Source organism: Aspergillus sydowii (assembly GCF_001890705.1).
Source record: "Aspergillus sydowii CBS 593.65 unplaced genomic scaffold ASPSYscaffold_6, whole genome shotgun sequence".
NCBI lineage: Eukaryota > Fungi > Ascomycota > Eurotiomycetes > Eurotiales > Aspergillaceae > Aspergillus > Aspergillus sydowii.
This window is the reverse complement of record NW_024467864.1, coordinates 1495793-1511976: the sequence shown is the minus strand read 5'-3', so window position 1 is coordinate 1511976 and position 16184 is coordinate 1495793. Positions and strand designations below refer to the sequence as shown.

The 16184-nt window shown below is 48.5% G+C and overlaps 9 protein-coding genes across 9 annotated transcripts; 5 read left to right on the top strand and 4 right to left on the bottom strand.

Moving 5' to 3' along the window:
- Window positions 1–866: 866 nt before the first annotated feature.
- ASPSYDRAFT_32420 (uncharacterized protein) lies at window positions 867–1777 on the bottom strand (the record flags this gene model as incomplete). The annotated part of the gene is made up of 5 exons (XM_040844980.1): window positions 867–959; window positions 1078–1314; window positions 1356–1547; window positions 1588–1598; window positions 1696–1777. The coding sequence occupies 5 exons, from the start codon at window positions 1775–1777 to the stop codon at window positions 867–869; spliced, it is 615 nt and encodes a 204-aa protein (XP_040702181.1).
- A 320-nt stretch (window positions 1778–2097) lies between these two features.
- ASPSYDRAFT_32419 (uncharacterized protein) lies at window positions 2098–3890 on the top strand (the record flags this gene model as incomplete). Its single annotated transcript, XM_040844979.1, has 5 exons — window positions 2098–2607; window positions 2658–2835; window positions 2893–3028; window positions 3077–3613; window positions 3677–3890. 5 exons carry the CDS (start codon window positions 2098–2100, stop codon window positions 3888–3890), a joined length of 1575 nt encoding a protein of 524 aa, XP_040702180.1.
- A 238-nt stretch (window positions 3891–4128) lies between these two features.
- On the bottom strand, window positions 4129–5690 carry ASPSYDRAFT_46394 (EGFR-like transmembrane domain-containing protein). The gene is made up of 2 exons (XM_040847214.1): window positions 5060–5690; window positions 4129–4976 (listed from the first exon to the last, which is right to left on the bottom strand). The coding sequence occupies exons 1-2, from the start codon at window positions 5427–5429 to the stop codon at window positions 4621–4623; spliced, it is 726 nt and encodes a 241-aa protein (XP_040702179.1). The 5' UTR covers window positions 5430–5690; the 3' UTR covers window positions 4129–4620.
- Window positions 5691–6442: 752 nt separating this feature from the next.
- ASPSYDRAFT_133309 (uncharacterized protein) lies at window positions 6443–7144 on the top strand. The gene is made up of 2 exons (XM_040840630.1): window positions 6443–6822; window positions 6883–7144. Exons 1-2 carry the CDS (start codon window positions 6536–6538, stop codon window positions 7004–7006), a joined length of 411 nt encoding a protein of 136 aa, XP_040702178.1. The 5' UTR covers window positions 6443–6535; the 3' UTR covers window positions 7007–7144.
- A 578-nt stretch (window positions 7145–7722) lies between these two features.
- ASPSYDRAFT_90543 (uncharacterized protein) lies at window positions 7723–9622 on the bottom strand (the record flags this gene model as incomplete). The annotated part of the gene is made up of 7 exons (XM_040852352.1): window positions 7723–7856; window positions 7907–8108; window positions 8165–8323; window positions 8382–8945; window positions 8993–9347; window positions 9400–9476; window positions 9533–9622. 7 exons carry the CDS (start codon window positions 9620–9622, stop codon window positions 7723–7725), a joined length of 1581 nt encoding a protein of 526 aa, XP_040702177.1.
- A 491-nt stretch (window positions 9623–10113) lies between these two features.
- ASPSYDRAFT_204539 (phytanoyl-CoA dioxygenase family protein) lies at window positions 10114–11299 on the bottom strand. The gene is made up of 3 exons (XM_040843857.1): window positions 11083–11299; window positions 10258–11034; window positions 10114–10205 (listed from the first exon to the last, which is right to left on the bottom strand). Exons 1-3 carry the CDS (start codon window positions 11260–11262, stop codon window positions 10167–10169), a joined length of 996 nt encoding a protein of 331 aa, XP_040702176.1. The 5' UTR covers window positions 11263–11299; the 3' UTR covers window positions 10114–10166.
- Window positions 11300–11681: 382 nt separating this feature from the next.
- Window positions 11682–14410, top strand: ASPSYDRAFT_179790 (uncharacterized protein). Its single transcript, XM_040843489.1, has 5 exons — window positions 11682–11792; window positions 11895–12407; window positions 12465–12895; window positions 12951–13578; window positions 13655–14410. Exons 1-5 carry the CDS (start codon window positions 11719–11721, stop codon window positions 14085–14087), a joined length of 2079 nt encoding a protein of 692 aa, XP_040702175.1. The 5' UTR covers window positions 11682–11718; the 3' UTR covers window positions 14088–14410.
- A 218-nt stretch (window positions 14411–14628) lies between these two features.
- Window positions 14629–15233, top strand: ASPSYDRAFT_46389 (uncharacterized protein). Its single transcript, XM_040847213.1, has one exon. The coding sequence runs from the start codon at window positions 14668–14670 to the stop codon at window positions 15052–15054; it is 387 nt and encodes a 128-aa protein (XP_040702174.1). The 5' UTR covers window positions 14629–14667; the 3' UTR covers window positions 15055–15233.
- Window positions 15234–15378: 145 nt separating this feature from the next.
- Window positions 15379–16129, top strand: ASPSYDRAFT_46388 (uncharacterized protein). The gene has a single exon (XM_040847212.1). The coding sequence runs from the start codon at window positions 15437–15439 to the stop codon at window positions 16034–16036; it is 600 nt and encodes a 199-aa protein (XP_040702173.1). The 5' UTR covers window positions 15379–15436; the 3' UTR covers window positions 16037–16129.
- Window positions 16130–16184: the final 55 nt, after the last annotated feature.

The window sequence follows — 16184 nt, the reverse complement described above, 5'->3', positions numbered from 1 at the left end:
ATAGTTTTCCGCGACGATGAAGGGTGTAGGGTAGTCCCATGGGAAGAACTTTGGGGATGTTTTCTGGGGACATTTTCTGGGGATAATCTCTGGGGATAAAGTCCGGGGAGATACGAATCAATTCCAGGGTTATCTATATTAGGAAAAACCCGATTGTTCGGAACTTAATCGGAGTTTACCGCAAACGGATGTTCCGACAAATGTACTGATCCACTACCTGTGCCCAAGAAACTGGGCAGGTCTTGCTCATGTATATTGATGGAACTCAGTGGGCCGGCTGGTCTAGCTAATTTATGTTCGGCTTGTGAAAAGTCTCCTATCCTGAGAACCTCGTCATACTGGAAGCAACCGTACTCTCATGTAACACAAAAGAAATCCTTTTTCATCCCGGTACTCCCACCGGTCGAGATTCCAGATACTATAGAAAGAGAGAAGAAACAACAGAAAGTTTAACTCAAGAGCTAGTAGTATAAGCTAACAGGGCAGGGAACCTAGGATTATAGGTAATAAGAAAAGTGTACATGTTCATAGCTGTAATATTAGGTAACCATCCCCAGACATAAAGCTAACTGGAAGTGGAAATTCAAAGGTCCCTGCTTTACACTCTTTAAGGAGTAGAAGGATACATTGTCCATTACCAATACAGATTTCATATCTTGTCATTTCCCACAGTACTAAAGGAATTCCCGGATAAGATCCTTAAAAACAGAGGCATCGGACGGCCACCGGTGCTGAGAAGTAAATACATAATCCTGAAATAACAGTAACAGCTCTCTGGCTTTTAGCTGATACATCTTATCTGAAATCTAGTCATGGCTCACTTTCCTTGGACTTTAAAGCGTCCCACTCCTCGAACAATTTAATATTCATGCATGGGACACGGACGCACCGAAACAGGCACGACTTGATTTGGCTTCCACTAGAGCATCAGGTGACATGTGTGCTACTAACTTAGGCGGCTACCGGCCACATCTAAGGCAAAATGGCCATATCCTAGAGGTAATACTTTATCAAGCCCAAGAGAGGGCAAAGATCACGGAGAATATTCTTATAGCTGCAGTGAAGAACCGTACGCACAGTGCTCGATATGTAAGAGTCGAGTGGCTTTCCAAGCAAGTCATTATTTGAATACTCAAACCATCGAGAGTCTAGTATTACGTACCGGCTGCTGTGGATTGTGCAATTGAAGTTATTGATTGGAGCGAAGGGCAGAGGCAGGTGCGCAGCAGAGCTGGAGCTGTAGTCGAACCACTGGCGGCGCCTAGTAGGGATCAAAGAACTAGCTTTAAATAATAAGTAAATGATTAATATAGGCTTTACCATTAGTATATACCAGGTAGATACTGGTATAATACCTGGCCAAGTCTAGGGCTAGGTCTCATATTATAGTCCAGCCTGGGCCGTGACAGCATGCTCGTAGTTGGCTGACGGCTTTCCGCGAGGACGCCTTTCGTATCCTCTGACAGGGCCCTGCAGGCACGGGATGCCCTAGTTTTACTCCTGTAAGGCAGGAAACTATTGCCCTTCGTCTTTCGACCAGGCGGGACCTGTTCAGAAGGGTATAGCAGGGCGGGAAAAACAGCATACCTGCGTGGTACCTATTCTGAAGGCGTGCACATGCTTACCCCGGCAATATAATTGGATACCTAAATGCTAAGCCACGCTAAGCTCTCGACTAAAGAGTGATTCACATACCAAGTAGCTTAAACTGCTGTTGACCACGGGATACAGCACCATGATAGCATAATTTCATGGCCGCACGTGGGGGCCTAATCATGTCTGCAATTTCCGGAACTCCGAAATCGTTAGCACAAAGCCAATGTGCTAGATATTGCTTTCTCAGCAAGAGAGGGCACGTGTGTGAAGATTTTCGTCGTACTGGATCGTTGACCGTGTTGGCTTATATTGGCTTACTGTGGTTCCTGCGTTAGTGGCCCCGTAGGTGTGTAGTCCGGCCCGTTCAAGTGGCCAAGGGCAAACATCGTATATTCTGTATAATTATATTGCCAAGATGCATATATAAAAGGCAGCGTGATGCCATGAGATGTCAAGTTTCAAGCCTTTCGTCGTTATCACTGCCCAGACGGGGATTTCACCATGGATCTTACTCGCCGCATTCTATGCTTCATTTTGTACAGTGGCCTGACTGTCCTCGCAGAAGCTACGCTGCCGGGACATAGTACAGGTATAGCCAGTTCTTCAGCCAGCACTCCGGTCACCACTCCAACTAGCACTACACCGTCCTTTCCATCGACCCCTCCACCTATTGTGTACAAATGGCTGTATGGCCTTGTTTCCCCCGACTGGAACGATATGAACTGCTCGCTTCCTGCTGCAACTGACAGTGACATGGACCCCTTGGAGCGGTGGGAGCAGCTCAAAGTCGAAGATGCATGGAATGCTGCGGTAGACAATTGGAACACCAAGGGTAATGACGGCGCAACGCAATTCTCTCAGTCATTCGGCTCGTTTTTCGAGTATACGGAAACCCTGTTTTGCGAGAACCTAGCCGATAATGATGGCTGCTCCAACCTCCAAGTCAAGTGTGATGAGTTTAACCATCCTGCTGGGTACATGATTGTACTCTCCATGATCTGGCTTGAGCGTGTAAGTCATTCTTACCTTCATGAAATATTAGTGCTAATAAACGTACTCAGCAATACTTGGGAATTAATAGCGCTATCACCGCGGGCAGTAATGCTGTTTCCGAGCAGCTTTCGGATATGCTTGGGACCTTTGCCCCTTTGAAAGAGGAGGGTCTTAGTGTTGACAATATAATCTTGGATATCATTAGCCTGGGCTTTTCCCTCTCTATGTCACCGATGTGGAATAAAGGTGAGTCTACCTATATTGAATGAATCCTTCTGGTGTTAATCGGTCTCGTCAAAACAGTTTTCAAAGAATCGAAACTGGTTGCTACCAAGATTAACAACAAGGATTTGGCCAATGAGCTGGGGACAGTCAAAGACTGGGTAAACCCGCTGGTCACTCAGTCCATAACCATCCTGAAGGACACAAATACCGCAGCGTATGCTACTCGCAATCGAATCCTGTTATTCAACTAACAATACGCCAGGGGAACGCAGCTCGCAAACGAGGAAGCACTCGACACCGCGATCGGGACCATGTCAGACCAGTGGCAATCCGGGCTGAATGATTCCGTTGGCGCCATTTTCAACGGATCCTCAGACTCGATTGATCTCCTTTACAATACTATCAAGGACGGGAAGTTTTTCAGCTTCAATGGCGTTGCCAGTGATTACGACCTCCAGAAATATGTTGAGACTGCACTTTACGCATACCTCATCCCCCAGGCCTGGAGCCTCGCAGATGAAGGCCCATTTATCCTGGATACTGGCAGTGATTGCGTTGATGGAAAGGCATCGCCATCAGAACAATATGCATACCGGTGGTTCAGTACCGACGACGTCACGGACCCCTGGTATTGTTATGATAATAAAGCATACTATCTTGTTGCTGCTGAGGCAAAGAAGTACAAAAACTCTGACGGTAGCTCTGGGGGTATAAACCATGGGTTTTTCAACCTCCCCGGCGCTGATAAGCTGGATGGGTCGGCTTATGGTGGGATTACTGTCAAGAATATCATTAATGGGTAAGTCTGCCGCTACCTTGTCAGTGTTTTGATATTGCACGCGCTAACACATAAACGATGCAGTACTCTCAATGGATACTTCAGTAACGGGGAGAAGAATGGGTGGGCAGCTGCTGATACCAGTGATGAAACGACCATTGATGATATCTTCTACAATGGTATCACTACTTCCGGTGTGTTTACGCTCCCTGTTTGTGGAGCCATCGAAGCTTGGACAAATTGGCACTATTACTCTACTGGGGCAAGAGACAAGACCGATAACTACCCATGCAACTAACAGAGAACTCGGTTATATCTGGTCTGTGGCTTGGGTTTGCAACTAGAATGCGAGGGTCTAAAATCAGACACCTTAAAGGGATGGCAGTGATTTACATAGTTACTACCAGTTGAGCAACAACAATTCTCTGAGGAGAACCTAGCTAAAAATTGCCAGTGGATTTGCAGAAGTTGATATTCTATCAGGAATATTTAACAGTGTGCTGGAAAATAACAAGCATTAATTCCCTAATATTTCTATCAACTAGCGGTCATCTAGGTTTCAATTCCCCGGGACTGTACCTTCTACATTCTTACTATAAACTGACCCCCCGACTGATGGGCTAGCTGGTTTCACATGAAGAGTCTTTTTTTTTTTTTTTCTGGCCTTGCAAATTGATGATATTAAATGGCGACCCCAACAGCAAAGAAGTAATCGTGCCGGCCAGACTAGAAAACCCAAGAGTCATAACTTGATACATGAAAGCTAATAAACCGAACCGCCACCCAGTTCATGAAAAACCTCTTGGCCAGATTATGAGCAACCTGCAAATCCTGCAACAGTGCGTTACATGTTCTACTCCGTGAGAGCCACTCCCATGGGTAGATAGATATAGAGCAGCCCGAGGTATCGCATTTGGAAGGAAGGAAACATGGCATACTGTAGCGAACGAGCAAGGACAGATATTGTCAAATTTCTGGCAAGGCTGTACAAATACATAATAGATCTGCATTCACTGCAACTTTTACTATTAGCGTGTATCAACAGGTAGCTCATGAGCCATAGTATTAGGACTGCCAGATAGCTCTGATCTGATAGGATTATTAGCAAGCTCTGCTCTATACGGACCTTTATCATCCTCAGCCGGCGTGTTTTGATTAGAAGTTGTCCCAGATGTGACCTGTTCCCGCCGACGGGTTATTAGAAACCAAAGTAGTGTAATTATGAGCGCAACTCCCGCACAGCCACCAACAACGCTACCGGCAATAGTCCCAGCATTGTCGGAAGACGAGGAGTCAGACTCGGATCCGGTTGGCAACGGGGTATGTGTGTTCGTTTCGGTTGGCGTCGCGGATACGGATGGCGTTGGTGATGCGGATCCAGTGCCTTGGTAACCGAGAGTCTTGCTGTTAGCTCTCCATTCTTGTCACCGCAACACAGCTGTAAATTCTGTTCCAGTCGGGGCTCACCTGTTGCAATCACCTGCAGTAAACTTTGGGATGCATTATCTAGTTCCCCGTCTGCACAGCCAATGCCTGCTCCACCGTCCCCGGGGAATGTTTCCACAAAGCCCTGCTTCCCGTGCAGACAACAAAAGTAAGCTCCGTTGTTGTAGTATAGATCCCAGGTCGCATTATTTGCGCAGTGAGGATCTTCCTTGACGACCGCTGCACACCCTGATTTGGTCTTGCAACAGATCATCCTGTCATCTGAGCAATATGAGCCCTCAGGGCAACAATTATACCAAGAAGCCCAGGGGTGGTCGCATGTTTGCTCGGTCTCCGTACAGGTGCCATTTCTCCGAAGGACATAGCCAGCAGGCGGGCTGCTATAATCCATCATCTCCAACAATTGCGTGAGTGGATGAAGAATACGTAGCGCCGGTCATGCCCCGTGTGATTTTGGAGACAGTCGCAGTATGTTGCAGAAGGAAGGCTGGCGAAAGAGTAGAGTTGGTCTGGGGAAGCAGATGAGGCTTGACAGGAACCAGGGCGGTCGCAGGCTTACTGGAGACTTGTACTCCGTACTTTCTCGTGGAACAAATCTCCGCGGACTCAAGCCTCTGGCCTTCACCCGGCGAGGTGGGTAAAATGACTGTGGGGAAATCAACAGCAGGAAACAGGTCTGAGTGGCCATGGAAAGGAACCTTGCCCATCACTGAACATCTCGGCGCACGATCCCTGCCCAGTGAGATTGCGTCTCGGGGATTAATGGAGCCCGGAGTGGCAGTCTTTTGCTGTCGTGCAATGAACGAATCGAGGGGTTGCTGGCAGTTCAGGGGGGCCAAAGAGGCTGAGCAGATGGAGCTAGACTCCTTATGCAGCAAAGATCTCGCATCCCGGTCTGAGAAACTGCCTAGTAGTGTGGATGTCCTTTACTGCCCGTGTTGACTAGTCCAGCCGGGGAGCCTCAATCGTTTATGCTATCCGCTGCGCCTTGGTCTTACAGGAATGGCTATGGAGTTGGCGGCTCTGAGAGACCGTCAATCAATGGCATTTCCTGTCCAAAAACCAGCGCACAAGCTTCGCACTGCCCGCTGGTGATTGTCACATCTCCATGCCTGTGTATTATGACAACGTAGTTGCCTCCATGCGCGGGCCCTGACGATCCCACTGCCCGTCGGTTATGTTCAGTTCACGAGGGGCAGGTGGATTTCATGGACTGGCATCGTTACGGTGTACATAGATCCGCCCCAGCATTTCAGAGACAGCCCCATAATCTTTCTCCAGAGGGCTATGAACAACCAGGGGCCAAAGATGCCTTGGCTCGCCTTCAGGATAAATGGTAATATTTTTAACACTCCTGAATTTAATAGCCGGAGAAAACGTATTTAAAGACTGATAACTCATGCAGTTTTCAAAGCACTCCTTACCATCACAATCGAGCATCAAATCCTATCACATCCACTTATATCTCTCGTCATATACATTATATCTTTGACCAATATGTTCAAGTCCATCCTTCCCACACTCTTTGTGACCTCATGCCTTCCAACTGCTATGGCAGCCACATGCTCTGCCGTTGGCTGGATGAGAGATAACTCGGTCATCGTGGAAGGTCCGCTGACTGCAAGCAACGGTGTTATATTATTTAACATGGACGGCGACCAAGTCGGCGAGATGGACTGTGACGATAACTGTCCCGGCGCCTGTACCGACTTTGCCTGGGTCGATGGTGATGGACTGAAAAACAGGTTTGCGTGGGCCGCTTCTTGCAACATCAATACATTTTTGTATGGCGCCCTAACTTTTCAATGTATATATTAAATAGAATAATGCTAATGGTTCCTCAGGGAATGCCACGGTGCTTATGGTGGCCAAACCCATATTGAGGGCGAAGAGCCCACTAGTGGCACGGATTTCTATGGTATTGGAATTACTTCCTCTGCTCAATGCAAAGTTGAGTTTGAATGCTAGACTGTGGACCATATTCAGGCATACCTTGGTGCATATTTTCGGTAAGAAGGTTGACCATTGCTGCCTTTCATTATGTACCTAGTGGACAGCTTGTGTATAGCATGATCGCCCTCAAATATCTCATCTCACCGCGATGGTAAAAAGCTATTAAAAGTAGAATCCTGGTCCAGAATATTGCCAGTAGAGCCACCTTAATAAATGCATATATGATAAATTCCAGGTAGAGTAAACTCTCGATGGCATAAGATATCCCATATGATCGTTGGGTATATTAGGATATCCGGACCACCGTTTATGGAATGGAAGATGTATCAAGTATAGATCCCACTGGCTAACGACGCAAGTAACAACGATGGGAACGTATGTGTTGGATTCTATGTAGGTTAACTTCACGCAGCAGAAATGATTCTCTCAGTAAAACGTCCTCATGGCCAGGAAATGCGCAGAAAACTTCCATATAAACCTACTATATCTCTATATATTAGAATAGCGTACTTGAAAATCTTTAATGGCGAAATAGTCTGCTCTATTATATATACAAATTTCTTAATATCGTGCCATTCACATTACACAGACTTATACATAACTAAAGATCTTTCCTGTCTTATTTACGAGTATTAATCCACTATTTAAGAGGGCTGGCCGCCTTGTTCATCTCGAAATCCTCTTGTTTATTTGGATTGCTACTCGTTTATATCAGCTTAGTCCGCGGTTGATTATGCAGTCTCCTTATTTTCTGTACAAAGTTTTAGGTCACCGACGCCTTCAATCGTCGTTAATCGAGAGGGTATAAATCGAGCCCGGACATTATAGTGGGAAAATAGATCGTTCATATCTTCCAATGACAACCCTAGAGTAGAGTTAGCTGGCCAATTTCCATCGACAAGGCGCAATTCATACCTTTGGTTTCTGGCACGAGGAACCAGGTAAAGACTACCATGACAAAACAGAATGATCCGTAAACAAAATATGTCCCGAAGCCATTCACGCCGAGTGTGGCGAACATGCTGGGCGTGGCTTTGGCCACGACAAAATTGAACAGCCACTGACTGGCTGTAGCCATTCCCATTTGCAGGCTTCGCATACGGGCTGCTGGTATTTCCTAAGAATGCTGTTAGTACCTCAGGATGAATTTCCAGGAAGAAAAGTTGATCTTACCGAACAATATGTCCATACAACAGGACCCCAACCAAACTGGTAGACGGCGGCAAATATATAAATGGCTACCAATGCGGCATATCCCGCGGCATCTGGATTTGTTCCTTCCTCTGGCGGATCGAATCGAATATAAAAGCCAATAAAAAACAGCGCCAGCCCCTTTAGACCTCTGTTAGCACGGAATATATCCAACCGACACGGCTCGCGGAGGACCTACCTGGACGATGCCAGTCCACAACAGGCTTTTTCTCCGGCCCAGGGAGTCCGTCACAAACACAATAAAGACAAAGCAGGCAATGAACTTCACAATACCGTAAATCCCCGTAGCGAACAGACTCACAGAAGAACCGGACAGTCCCACGCTCTTGAAGATTGTTGGGCTGTAGTAGGTCATCGCGTTGGTACCAGTCAGATTACTCCACATCATCAGCGTGATGCACAAGAAACTGCGACGGAGATACGATTTCTCGGTAAAGGCCTCTTTGATCAGTGTGAGCCAGGAGCTGCTAGATGCAAGAGATCGTTCTTCTTCAAGTCCAAGCAGAATTCCCTGCATCTCCTCCCGGACATAGGGGTGGTCGGTAGGCAGGTTCCGCATCTTGGAGAGGACAATGAGAGCTTTATCCGGCGTCTTCATGGCGAGGAACCGGGGAGATTCGCTGGCAAACATCATCCCCACGAACAGGACCACCGCCGGGAGAGCTTGCAGAGAAAGTGGGATGATGTACTGCGCATGGCCCTTGACATGCAATGAACAGCCATAGTTGATCCAAAAGGCAAGCTCCCTATGTCAGCTGGGCCATTGAAAAGAAGTCAAAGCAAACGTACAGTCAAACCCATAACAATACTAAGCTGGTAAAATCCAGTCAGAAGGCCTCGTATCCCACGAGGTGCGTTCTCTGACACATAAAGCGGGTTGACCGTGGAGGCAATACCAATAGCTACCCCTGCCACGAATCTCCCTACATATATCAACGCGATATATCCAGAAGCTGCAGCTTGCAGGGCCACCCCGATGAAAACTAGAACAGACGCGAGGATGAGCGACATGCGCCGTCCGATGCGATTGGCCAGCCATATGGAGAAGAAGCACCCTGCGAACGCGCCAGCCTGAATGACGGAGACAATGTTGGACTCGAGGTTGGCAAGGGCTGTCGCGGATTTGTTATTAAGGCCGTATTGTCTGGCATCGGTTAGTATGTGAAGACAAGGATATATACAGGCTGAGCACTCACTCTTTGAATGGTTCCATCGTCAAGACACCTCCAATTATACCCATATCCATGCCAAAGAGTAGTGCACCTCCACATGCCTATCGATTTTAATATCTTCGTTCTGGGTTCAGAAACAGACGCGAGCTTCACCTACCACGAGGCTGATGAGTACCGTGCGTAAATTGTAAATCTCAGGGGGGTCTGTCCGTGTCGCATCGTTGCGAATGAATCTTTGAAGAAACATGGTATTTGTAGTATTCAGAACAATGTACGGCCCTGAATAGGAACTGGTGATTGGAATCTTTATATGTGTCAGCGGATAGAGGGCACACATACAACATTCATGTTTACTCCAAAGCTGTACTACGGCAGTAGACGGCCACGCCAACCCCAGAATACCCCATGAATTAGGTTGAACTAGCACTAACTCCAGACTTCCCCGCATTCAGGCCTTCGGCACGAGAAGCCAAGAGTTCCCAAGTTTTCCCATTCGTGGGGAAATGGTCCTGCAGCTAACGGCTGTAGACGGCTGCAGCACCTGGAGCGATGACGATTGCGAAGGATATTATTTGCTGTAGCACAAGTCTCCAGAAGACCCGCACGAGGAATGTACGCCTTCCATGTCAGCCAGTTTACTTGTTCATATATCCTACTTCATCTTAATGACCTGTGTGATCGATCATGGCAACGGTGATTTAACTCAGGCAAGTTGAACAACATTTTGATGAGTAACGGATTTGATTGAATATAGTATAATGCTACTGTATAGGTGACTCTATTTGGCGTATTTATAAGCCATCCAAAGGGCGATACACCTTCATCCACCGCTAGTGATAAAGTTAACACGGGACGCCAATCGACAATCAAATGAGTACTCACCCGGTCATATGGCTTCTCGGGATCTACAAATCGCAGGTCCGTAGCCAGTCGAATCTTACTGTTCGGGTCCTTATTCTTGCAGCTGGCATGCACCATCCACGGATTATGGAAAATGACATCCCCGGCCTCATATTCGGCAATGAGCCATCTGCGGCGTCTTTCTTTCCCATAGGCCACAGTATCCCGACTGAGGAACCCACCGTCACTCATATTCTTGTTAAAAGCGCTAACACGCTCTTCATCGGTCAGGTTCTGGGCGCTGCGTGCAAAGCCTGCCTCAGTCTGCTGTCCAATATCGGTGGAGCCCTCAAGGTACATCAAGCCCCCTCCTTCGAGGGAAACGTCACCGATGGGTACCCACGCTGTGAGACTAGTAGGTGGTCCAGCACGGAGATACATCTGGTCAAAATGTACTGGTGTGAGCTCGCTGTCTGGAACGAATGCCCGCAACATCGTGCGTTGAAGCATGTGCGGCTTCTCCCAGCCAGTGAAACGGCTGATAAAGTCGCGAAGCTCTTGGTTAGCACAGAAGTTAAGATAGAACTGGGCTTCGTGAGCGGATATCATCAGCTCGAGGTATTTCTCGCTCTCTTCATCATCTTTCAAGCCGAACAATCGGCGGAGGTTGCCGGGTGGAAGATATTTTCTGCTGTCCTTGTGCGAGAATACGCCATCGACGGGCTTGGTCCCTTCTTGTAACAGGCCACTGGGAGCCATATAATTGAAATAAGCCTCGCGACATCTCAAAGAGGCTTCCTTTGGAATGCATCTTTTGACCTATCATAGTACAATTAGCTGAATACTTGAGAGTGCGGACTGCCATACAAATAAATAGCCATCTCGCTGGAACCTTTCGTGCATAATCTCCAGTGGCGTATCGACGGATGTTGGCTGGAGGTATCCCACTCTCTCTGGATCCATAGGCCCAAAGTTGGACTCCAAATTGAGGGACTTGGGATCAGATGGATAGTATTTTCCGTAGATGTCGTTTGAAGCGGCCTTCATGTGCTCAACTTGCTGCGGTTCGACAGGAAGATGAGACGTAGGAGCCTCAACAATAGGAGACGCCAGACGGCCAGGAGCCATGGTGTCCAAGTTCGTTTATAAATAGTTCCGGCAAAAAAGGTGTAGTTGGTGCGCTGTTTGTGAGACTGCTATGGTTGACAAGGCGCGTGGGGAGGGTTCCAGAATCCTACCTATATACTTGACAAAACTCTTTATACCAACGAATCACTACAATACCGCAAACAAGACAAATCAGGCCGTTCCAAAACTGCCAGGCAGATATGATCTACAGCCGTCTGCAGCCGTCTACAGTCGTTTCAATGCGGGGAAACGAGTCACATCTACAGCCGTCTATAACCTCGGCTACATTGCTGGAACAACTCCAAACGACACAGGTTGTGCTACCTATTGCCGTCTGTCTACCATCCTTTTCTCCGTCTACAAGCGTCATTCGAAATGACGAAAGGACTAGGTCTCCGGCAGTACCGGGCCTGCGTGAGATGCCGCTCTCGCAAGACACGATGTGATCTGTACGTTTCTCCTGGTGCGGCAATTGCAGCATTGAAACAGCCAGAGGATCCCTGAAATAGGACTTCGGTTCGAAGAAAACTATTGCTAACCACGGATGCTAGACGAGGACTCGGGGACCCCAACAAACCGCCCTGCGTCAAGTGCAATCGCGAAGGAGTTGAATGCGTACTGGCCACGTCTCGTCGAGGAGGAGACTATTCGCACCTCCGGAGACAGAAAAGACATGCAGCTCAGCGACAGGAGAATGAGGGATCAACGATACCGGCTCTACCCATCTCGTCGCCTGAAAATGGGTCACTGCATTCCACAACATCTGGAGACCATGTTCACGACAACTTGCAGAACCCGTCTGATGCACTTTTGATACTTGCCAATGCGGCAGGGCAGCCGGAAGATCAGAGTCGAGCCCAGGATAACGGTGATAACCCCTACCTGCTCGACAGGAATGCCAGAAAGGTGCTCCTGAGTACCGGCGGGAGACACTATATACAGAACCATCATTGCACAGGCGTCTCAGAAAATACTGGAGATACAGAAGGGAACCCATGTATCTCTCATCCGTTGCTTGACAACGGGACTATATCCCTACCCCTTATGCTCGAACTGTTATCAGTGTATGTACTCAACTTTTACCCTATATCTGTCTATTTTAACTTCAGCTGACCCTCCAGATACCGCGATTCGTACCATCCATTCTTCCCAATAGTCCCAGTGGGCGTCCTCAACCCCAGCAACATCCAGCAAACGCTCCAACACGAAGCATTCCTCACCACCGCAATTCTGGCTATCGCAACCAAAGATCGCCCCGACCAGTCCCCTTGCCATACCGCAATATGTGACCATCTCCGCCAACGCATACTTGACGTCGTGCTTGGCGTACCCAGCACGCGCCATGTATGCTGTGTCGAAGGTCTCCTTCTCCTCGGCGAATGGACCCTCCTCAATTTCAGCCAAGTCGATGACGGCGGTGGTGAAGCAGCCTGGTCCATTATTGGACTTGCAGTTAGGCTTGCATACCGGCTTCGACTGGAGGATAGCGGATTTCGCGGCGAAGGCAATGAACTGGACCCCGTGGCGCAGCGGAAACGCCTCGCCTGGACTCGTATATCCCTCTTCTATCCAACTAGACAAAGAATGGTTCCCTGACACGGACATAGTTACATACCTCTCAGACCGCCAAATATCAATACGCATGGGCCAAGCCTTCTGGTGTCGTGGACCTGCCCTCTCTGTCCGCTTCATCGCCCAAGACTTCCCTTCTCTCCAACCCCAGTCGCAATCCCCATTGTGCGAAGACTACGCCTCCTGGATCCAAGCCCAAGTCGAGCTCACCACCCTCTTTGGAAACGCCCATGATATCCTCTTCGCCTCTAAATCTCGAACTGTCGAGCTAATCACTCGCGGCGATTATGTCAAGTATATCGATGACACGGGGAAGGCTATGGCGGCGTGGCAGTGTGCTTGGAGGGGGATCACAGTTTCCAGGGCCCTGTCGGGGTGTTTAAAAATTATGCTGGAATATCTACGGTTGTATGTGAATGCATTCGCCTTTCAGGCTGTGCTCTACCGTGCGTCAAGGGCTACAGTTAATCCCAGCTCGGGTCCTGGAGTGCCTCTTCAAGATGGAGGGAGTTCGGCTAGATTATATTTTCCGGATTCAACAATGGCGAGTGCAGATGCCAGACATATCTATGAAGCTCTTGATGCGGCCGAGTCACTCTTACAAGTGTTCACCGAAGAGTTCGAGGAGGCCCAGCTACGGTGTATGCCGACGCGGTTTTACCTGTAAGCTTATTCCCCATTCCCTGTCCTAAAGTCGTTACTGTCCAACCTGGTATGCCAATCAACTGACATATCACAGCTATGAAATCCATTCCTCGGTATTCTTGTACAAAGCCCACGCATCTGGCGCAATTCCCGAGTCTCGCTATGGACACACTATATCCCTAATCCAACGCTTCATCACCCTCCTCCAGACCATTGCCATCAATGAAAACCACGTTGCCTCACGATATGCGCGGCTACTGCACCATCTCTGGTTCCAACTCCCGCCCAGTCCCCCGGAGGAGGCAAGGCCCGATAAATGCGGTATGAGACCGGAGCCAGACAACCCGTTTGGGACCGTAGATGCCCCCATTGTAGATGCTAGCTACGGAGCATCTCTCCTTGAAGATATTGGGCTGGGGCCGGATGCGCTTGAGGGGGCCGAGTGGATGGATGGGTTTTTTGCGATGCCGCCAGCTTTCCCATATGATCTTTCGATGTTCTTAAAGCAGGCAGAGGGCCCAAACTAACATCAGCAGATTATTTCCTTTCATATATTGTATTGTCATTTACTGAGTAGGCTTATATACCTTTGCACGCGGGGCATACTATTCGGAAGGTGACAGGAACAGGGCAGTCGGTTTCATATCGATCAGCCTTGCAAACAAGATCCCCGGATAATAGCAGTGGGCTAATGACCGTAGAACATGCTGCTTCGCAGGTAAACTCAGCGTCAGATGCCACTTGTACCTGCAACCGGTTGCACGTGGGGTGCTTGGTAAGGGCTCGTGGGAATGGGGTGATTGGCAGATTAAACGTAGTTATGCATCGATTATTACTAGAGAATATTAAGACTAATTAACATACCAAACTCCGAGTACCCTTCAGTAAGGCATCGATACTTGTTGAGTCAGCTCGGTGGTAAGTTACATCTTATCTGATCGATCAGAGGTCCACCACTGTCCTGATTGGAGTGCAAAGCCCCCTTATCTTCATTGGGCATAGTGGGGGAAGCCTGACTCGAAGGCAACAGTTATAAAGACGAAAAGCCCCCACGATCTAAACATACATCCGCTCATACTAAATTATCATCATCAACCACTTGAAACCATGGAGGGCCACGATAAAACTCCCGACACCGCTGATACGACCTCCGATACTCCTGCCACCACCAGCAAGGAGCTGTCTGCCATGACCAAAGACGAACTTAATGACTTCGCTAATAAACTGCCTCCCATTACCCGCTCCACCATACCAACGCTGATGGGCTGGCCAGCTTCAGGGGGTGTCTGGATTCTCAACCCAACCCAAGCCCAGCTAGATCAGGTCAATCAGCTTCCGATCATGACGGATATGGAGGAGTACTGTCGAGCTTTGGAACAAATCGGTGCTACATTTTATAACGATCCTAAACAGTGCAAAGAGGTCCAAGCTATAATAGCAGATGGGGTAGACCTGGAACTTAAGCAAGCATCGCCTGAAAGCCAGGACCAGTGATTCAGGCAGTGACCAAGACTGGAGCATCTGTATTGAAATGTAATTCAAGGACTGAAATAAGAAAAGAGGAATATCAGACTTACATTATTCGCTTTGGTCATTTAATCCACGAGCAGACATCACAGCGAATAGCTTAGACATGGACGAGTGTATTAGGCAACTTATACTCATAAAAAGGCATACGTAGTGACTTCTGGAGATCCTCCAGTAAGCCATCCGAGCACTTCACTATGCTGGAGGCTCGCACGTGGGTCCCTGGGGCTGTGCATTCACGCCGTTACTTATGACTCCTCTGCCTTTTATTTCTGACTCTACCGCAAATTCTCCCACAACTGAACCTGGTCGCCCTAGAAATTAATTCAAGAGCGGCGAGTTGCCTACAATGAGTGTCGTATCGGGTGCACTTGAAGTCACCCAAAGCCACACCCACTATCCAAGGGACTCGTCTGATGCTGTTGCCGTTCTTGACATCCTCCAGCGGTGGTTGCCCGCCGAACTGGGCCTGGCCATTCTACATCATGCAGGGTACTGGCTTCGTTCTCGGGTAGCTAGACAAGAGAGTCTTCGTTTCTCGCAATCCGCATGCCGCGACGGAACCCCGTATCTGCTGTCAGAGCCTATACAGGGCAAGCGATTTCCTGTCCAGCAGATCGTAATCGACATTTGGAGCCACGACCAAGGCTGGAGCTCCTACCCGGAAGACCATGGTACATACAGGGGCTCGTGGACGTGGTTCGACCTCGGAATCCAAAGGCCACAGGGGAGAGAAGACATTGCAGCGGGTCTTCCAGGACTAGTGAAAAATGTACATGCAAGCTCGGAGACCAGGCATCATCAAGTCGTCTATCGGAGGGATGAGCAGCCCTGGATGGGATATCTTCAAGCAGAAGACCGGATCTCGATTATTCCGCAAGCGCGTTTTCCTGGCTGGGTCAATTACACAGAGGGGGCTTCCATTGAGATATATACCGATTTATTCTGACATGGCAGTCTTGGATCGCCATTGACATATGCAGTTATTATGTTAGAAATGCGTACGTAGCAGTAATTTCATCCGAAAGGCAATACTGGTGGCAGGGCGCTCCATCTCCTAACAGATATCATAGGGTAATCGCATTCGGAGTAGTAGG

Coding starts and splice junctions, on each gene's coding strand:
- ASPSYDRAFT_133309 (XM_040840630.1), top strand. CDS start 6,536: ATGTTCAAGTCCATCCTTCCCACACTCTTTGTGACCTCATGCCTTCCA. Junction 6,823..6,882: donor TGCAACATCAATACATTTTT/GTATGGCGCCCT, acceptor ATGGTTCCTCAG/GGAATGCCACGGTGCTTATG.
- ASPSYDRAFT_179790 (XM_040843489.1), top strand. CDS start 11,719: ATGACGAAAGGACTAGGTCTCCGGCAGTACCGGGCCTGCGTGAGATGC. Junction 11,793..11,894: donor CGCAAGACACGATGTGATCT/GTACGTTTCTCC, acceptor CACGGATGCTAG/ACGAGGACTCGGGGACCCCA. Junction 12,408..12,464: donor ATGCTCGAACTGTTATCAGT/GTATGTACTCAA, acceptor CTGACCCTCCAG/ATACCGCGATTCGTACCATC.
- ASPSYDRAFT_204539 (XM_040843857.1), bottom strand. CDS start 11,262: ATGAAGGCCGCTTCAAACGACATCTACGGAAAATACTATCCATCTGAT. Junction 11,035..11,082: donor AGCGAGATGGCTATTTATTT/GTATGGCAGTCC, acceptor GTACTATGATAG/GTCAAAAGATGCATTCCAAA. Junction 10,206..10,257: donor CCGAGAAGCCATATGACCGG/GTGAGTACTCAT, acceptor CTTTATCACTAG/CGGTGGATGAAGGTGTATCG.
- ASPSYDRAFT_46394 (XM_040847214.1), bottom strand. CDS start 5,429: ATGGATTATAGCAGCCCGCCTGCTGGCTATGTCCTTCGGAGAAATGGC. Junction 4,977..5,059: donor ACTGCAGGTGATTGCAACAG/GTGAGCCCCGAC, acceptor TCGGTTACCAAG/GCACTGGATCCGCATCACCA.
- ASPSYDRAFT_46388 (XM_040847212.1), top strand. CDS start 15,437: ATGAGTGTCGTATCGGGTGCACTTGAAGTCACCCAAAGCCACACCCAC.
- ASPSYDRAFT_46389 (XM_040847213.1), top strand. CDS start 14,668: ATGGAGGGCCACGATAAAACTCCCGACACCGCTGATACGACCTCCGAT.